General features: G+C 53.9%; 1 protein-coding gene across 1 annotated transcript; it reads left to right on the forward strand.

Annotated features, from left to right (window-relative positions):
• The first annotated feature begins 1,600 nt into the window (after positions 1–1,600).
• On the forward strand, positions 1,601–3,588 carry LOC115641878 (zinc finger protein OZF-like). Its single transcript, XM_030545240.1, has 2 exons — positions 1,601–1,709; positions 2,045–3,588. The coding sequence occupies exons 1-2, from the start codon at positions 1,601–1,603 to the stop codon at positions 3,586–3,588; spliced, it is 1,653 nt and encodes a 550-aa protein (XP_030401100.1).
• The last annotated feature ends 2,625 nt before the right edge of the window (positions 3,589–6,213 follow it).

The following is a 6,213-nucleotide window of genomic DNA, read 5'->3' on the forward strand; positions in this document are numbered from 1 at the left end:
ACTAAGATACTTTGACTTCAGCTACGCGAATAGCATAGCTGAAGTTGCGTATCTTGGCTCGATCCCCCATAGTGTGGACCAGCCCTACGGATAGTGAAATTCAAAGCAGTCTGAGAAGAATTACAAAAGGATCTCACAAAACTGGGGGACTGGGTAACACAATGGCAGATGAAATTCAGTGTAAATTAATGCAAATGCGCATGGGAAAATATAATCCTAACTAGAAATACAAACTGATGGCATCCAAATTAGCTGTTATCACTCCAGAGAAGAGCAACAAAAATGATTAATGGTCTAGAAAACATGACCTATGAAGGAAGATTGAAAAAAAAAATCGGGTTTGTTTGGTCTGGAGAAGCGAAGACTGAGAGGGGACATGAAAACAGTTTTCAAGTACATAAAAGGTTGTTACAAGGAGGAGGGAGAAAAATTGTTGATCTTATCCTCTGTGGATAGGACAATGGGCTTAAATTGCAGCAAGAGAGGTTTAGGTTGGACATTAGGAGAAAGTTCCTGACTGTCAGGGTGGTTAAGCACTGGAATAAATTGCCTAGGAAGGTTGTGGAATCTCCATCATTGAGGAGCAGGTTGGCCAAATGCCGGTCAGGGATGGTCTAGATACTTAGTCCTGCCATGAGTGCAGGAGACTGGACTAGATGACTTCTCAAGTACCTTCATGTCCTATGATTCTATTAAAAAAGAAATCTTGGAGTCACTGTGGATAGTTCTCTGGAAACAATGTGCAGCGGCAGTCAAAAAGCTAACAGTGTTAGGAACTTTTAGGAAAAGAATAGATAAGACAGAAGATATCAATGTCACTGTATAAATCCATAGCACTCCCACACCTTGAATACTGTGTATAGTTCTGGTCGCCCCATCTCAAAAAATATATATTGGAATTGGAAAAAGTACAGAGAAGGGCGACAGAAATGATGAGGGGTATGGAACAGCTTCCATATGAGGAAAAATTAAAAAGACTGGGACAGTTTAGCTAAGAAATGATGATGATAATTAATAGGAATATGATAGAGGTCTAGAACATTGTGAGTGAATCCAGAAGTGTTATTTACGCCTTCACGTAACACAAGAACAGGGGTCACCCAATGAAATTAATAGGCAGCAGGTTTAAAACCAACAGGAGGAAATTTCCTAACACCACACAGTCAGCCTGTGGAACTCATTGCCAGGGGATGTTGTGAAGGCCAAAAGTATAACTGGGTTCAAAAAAGAATTACATAAGTTCATGGAGGACAGGTCCATCAATGGCTATTAGCCAAGATGGTCAGTACACAACCCCATGCTCAGGGTGTCCCTAAGCTTCTGACTGCCAGAAGCTGGGATTGGATGACGGGGTGGTTCACTCAATAATTTCCCAGTTCTAGTCATTTCCTTCGAAGCACATGAGACTAGCCCACGTCAGAAGGTGGGATGGTCCATTGCTCTGAGCCAGTGTGGCCAGTCTCATGTTCTCATGACTAGAAGGATTCTGCAGGCTTCTTCACACCTGGGGGACCTTGCTGCTTTCAATGGAGCTGCACAGATGCAACTCGGGATAGCAGCTGGGCCCACAAGTGGCGCTTCGCTAGCATCTCTGTTGAAGATGCCCAGACCAGAAGAGAATCCCTCTCTTCCCTCCAGCAGAGGCAGCAGGCCTGATTCTGACACCACTGTAGCTCCATTAGCTTCCCTGGAGTTACTCCTGGTGCCAAGTGAGAATTGGGCCTGAACTGTCACGGCCTTGCACTTTGCATGGTCACGCACATCTATGCAAACTCCCTCTGAATGGCAGCCTCTTCCATGCCCTCTGCAGAGATGCCCTGGCTACACAAGGGGCACGACGGGGAGAACTGAGACCGGAGTCCCTGCACCAGATAACGGGGGAAAGCAGTAAAAACGCACCCTAGCAGAGCTGTGTGAGGAGATGGCTGTTTACACAGACCCTCGGGTAACTGCACTCCATGGGAAACGGCTTGGCCTGGTGCTGTTCCCTGGCTTAGCAGCCACTAACAGTATCTCTGGCTTCTCTTTCCCCTGCCCTGCACAGGTGACTGGGCTGCGAAAGCCGTTAAGGAAGAAGGGCCAGGAGAGGACCATACCAAGGAGCTTGAGGCCCCCTGCGTGCTGGCAGGGAAGCCCTACAAGAGCCCTCTGACCCCCGGGAGCCAGCCAGGGACCGGGCGGGACGCTCCCACTGAGTGTATCAGGGCCCCTGGGAAGCAAACCGTCAGGGCCTCCCAGCCGAGGAGCCCCGCGGGGGAGCTGGCGTTGGCCTGTGGCGACTGCGGGTGGCGGTTTGGAGATGTGGCATCCCTGGGCGAGCATGAGGAAAGCCACGTGGCGGAGCGCACCTTCATCTGCACGGACTGTGGCAAGAGCTTTGGGCGGCACGCCACCCTGGTGGAACACCAGCGCGGCCACACAGCGAAGAGCGTCTTCATCTGCACCAACTGCAGCAAGAGCTTCACCCACAAGGCGGCGCTCACCGTGCACCAGCGCACCCACGTCCGCCAGCGCCCCTACCGCTGCGCCCAGCGTGACGGTGCCCACAGCTCCCACGCCGAGCTGGCCGCCCATCCGCAGGCCCCCGCTGGGCCAGCTGTAGCCTCGGAGGAAGGTGCTGAGCCGACCACGCCCCTGCGAGCCCCTGAGGCTGAGAAGCCCTTCCCCTGCATCGACTGCGGCGACAGCTTCCGCTCGCACCCCGCCCTGCTGAGCCACCAGCGCATCCACGCCGAGGAGCGGCCTTACAAGTGCACCAAGTGTGGCAAGTGCTTCTGCTTCCACGCCGAGCTGGCGTCGCACCAGCTGTGCCACCCCAAGGAGCGCTGGTTCCTGTGCGGCACCTGCAAGCAGCGCTTCAGCTCCAAGACCGACCTGATCCTGCATGAGCGCACCCACCCTGAGTCCAAATGGTGCCTGTGCGCCGACTGCGGCAAGATCTTTCCCTGCCAGGCTGACCTCAGCCGGCACCAGGCCAGCCATGCCGCCAAGGTGCACGCCTGCCCTGAGTGCGACAAGGCCTTCAGCTACCTGACCGATCTCATCGTGCACCAGCAGTCGCACGCCGAGACGCTCGTCTCCTGCAACAAGTGCAGCAAAAGCTTTGGCTCCTGCACCGACCTCCTGATTCACCAGCGCGTGCACAGCGACAGCCAGTCCTTCACCTGCACCCAGTGTGGCAAGGCCTTCGGCTCCCGCACCAGCCTCATCACACACCAGCGCTCGCACGCCGAGAGGCTCGTCTACTGCAACAAGTGCGGCAAGAGCTTCGGTGCCCGCACCGACCTCCTGATTCACCAGCGTGTGCATGGTGAGAGCCGGTCCTTCACCTGCACCCAGTGCGGCAAGGCCTTTGGCTCCCGCACCGACCTCATCATGCACCAGCGCAGCCACCGCGACCGCCAGTCCTACTCGTGTGCCGAGTGTGGCCGCGTCTACAGCAACCAGTCCTACCTGGTGGCCCACCAGCGCCTCCACACCGGGGAGAAGCCGTACAAGTGTGCCGAGTGCGGGCGCAGCTTCAGCCACAAGTACCACCTGGGCAGGCACCAGCGGACACACGTAGGGGGTACCCCGCCCGTGTACTGAGCCCCAGGGCCTGTGCCGCCACCACCAGCGAGTGCACGGAGAGCGAATGGGGTGGAGGGAAGGGGAGTTGCACAGCATTGCAAGGGAGGCTGCACGTTGCCCCAGTGGCAGGTGAAACACCTATGACACGGCTGGGTGCGGTGCTGATGCAAGTCAATACTAAGGGGGAGAGACTTCTCAGACATGAAACTGCTGACCATCCCCGTGCCTCTCCTCCTGCAAGAACTTCAGTGTTCCCTGAAATTTCCTTGCAGGGAGGGAAATCTCACCCCGGAGTGACATCTGCTTCCTGACAGGTTATCACGAGCAAGACAGAGTCGGACTAAGAGCTAGAGAGATGTTGGCATGCTATGGAGCCATAGGAAGTTGGGCAAATGCTGTTAAACTAAGTGTGGTGGGGATCAAGGGGCAAAAAAATGGACTCAAGCTGGTTCTTGTTACCTTTCAGAGGCGAGATTTCTCTTCTGTATCCCCTTTTCGCTCTCCCCTTCTTCCCCTGCGCATGAGGAATTAAATAAACAAAGAAAGCCCCTGCCATCACTAGACTCACCGGATTAATGCACGTGCTACGTGAAGGGTGTCACTAAGCCCGCACCCAGAACTGTGAGACCATGCTAGGGTGAAGGCCTTTACCTTGGTGGTTCAGTTCCACAAAACTGCTGCAAAGTCATTCCCTGCCCTAATGTTTAGGGGACCAAAACAAGTAAAAATGGCACTGAGCCAGCTGATTTGAGGCCCCTCCCACCCTAAAGGAACAAGGAACGGAGTTAGTTACAGACAATGGGCTGTATCCTCAACTGGTGTCAACGGTACGGCTCCGCTGAAACCAAGAGAGCTGGGCCAGCACCCAGCAGCCAAATGTCTGGCCCAAAGTTAAGGGGGATGTGATGTATTCCAGTGTCGAGGGAAAGCAATGCACAACAACATGCACGTGCTGTCGTAGAATATTAGGGTTGGAAGGGACCTCAGGAAGTCACCTAGTCCAGTCCCCTGCTCAAAGCAGGACCAACCCCAACTAAATCATCCCAGCCAGGGCTTTGTCAAGCTGGGCCTTAAAAACCTATAAGGAAGAAGTTTCCACCACCTCCCTAGGTAACCCATTCCAGTGCTTCACCACTCTCCTAATGAAATAGCGTTTCCTAATATTCAGCCTAGACCTCCCCCACTGCAACTTGAGACCATTGCTCCTTGTTCTGTCATCTGCCACCACTGAGAACAACGGAGCTCCATCCTCTTCAGAACCTCCCTTCAGGTAGTTGAAGGCTGCTATCAAATCCCCCCCCTTCACGCTTCTCTTCTGCAGACTAAACAAGCCCAGTTCCCTCAGCCTCTCCTCATAAATCACGTGTCCCAGCCCCCTAATCATTTTCATTGCCCTCCACTGGACTCTCTCCAATTTGTCCCCATCCCTTGTGTAGTGTGTGTGTGGGGGAGCAAACCTAGCCTCTCCAGTGCCAAATGGAGGGGAATAGTCACTTCCTTGATCTGCTGGCAGTGCTCCTATGAATGCAGCCCTATATGCCATTAGCTGCCGCCTTTAAGACCTCCCCCCGTCGTCTCAGCTAGGGCCTGTTTTGAATCCTTTTCGGTGTCCTGGTTTCTGCACCACTGAGCCTGCCTGGCGAGGAGAGGACAGGACAGTTGATGGGGCAGAGCGTGGTGGCCCCTACTTCTGCAGGGCTAGGGGCAGCACACAGGCTCTGGGCCGAAGGCATGCCCTGTACGATAAACGCACCCAATCACACAGGTGTGCGAAGCAGTGAAACCAGCCTTGAGGTGAGGGGCGGCCCCTAGGAACCAGCCCATGAAAGCAAAGTGAGAGCATCCCAGGAAGCCAGTCACCAGCCCATTACTTGAAGGCGATACATCTGCCCTTATCTCGGACACACGTTTGGTCCCTAGAGACAAGTAGGTCTAGCAGGCCCTTCTCCAGCTTGATGTGAGTGTGAAGGGCTAAACAAAGTGTTGCATGCTGGGACCTCTCTCCAGGGGCTGAACCCCTCCATAGGCACAACGAGGCTGGCTGTGGGCTGCATCGTAGAACTCTGTAGCTGGCTACTTGGATGCATTTTGGCCACCCCTTGCCACTTAAATCCAGTGGGCTGAATTGGGTGGAAGTATGCCTTGGTTTAGCAGGTTGGGGAGGGGAGGGGAGAGTGCTGCAGGGCTCTGATTACAGAGTTGCTGCTTCCACATAGGAGAGGGCCTGTCTGCAGTGGGGTGGGGAGGGACTCTCTGTGTGTCCTATGATAAGGGCCCGGCTGTTTGTTTAATTCTGAGCATTAGAACATCAGAGACGACCAGTTCAATGAAGTCAGAGTTCCCATCCGCTCCACGCACTCAGATTTCCTTTGTTCTCCTCAGTCTGCCAAGAGCTAAGATCACTGACCTCCAGGCTGTTGTGCACACCCGGCCTAAACCACGTTTTGGAGGGAAATTGTTTCGTAAATATGTGATCCTAGCAGAGTTCCAGTTTTCCTTGGTCACAGAATTCTGTGTCTGAAGCACTTTGGATTCTCCGTGGCGCCCAACAGACATGGCCCTTGCTCCTGTTTCATTTCTAAATGTATTTTCTGTCCCAGGGGTGTCCGGGGTGTCCTGCCTTCACTCAGAGACCAGTTCGGC

This window comes from Gopherus evgoodei, unplaced genomic scaffold, assembly GCF_007399415.2.
Source record: "Gopherus evgoodei ecotype Sinaloan lineage unplaced genomic scaffold, rGopEvg1_v1.p scaffold_36_arrow_ctg1, whole genome shotgun sequence".
In the NCBI taxonomy this organism is placed as follows: Eukaryota; Metazoa; Chordata; order Testudines; family Testudinidae; genus Gopherus; species Gopherus evgoodei.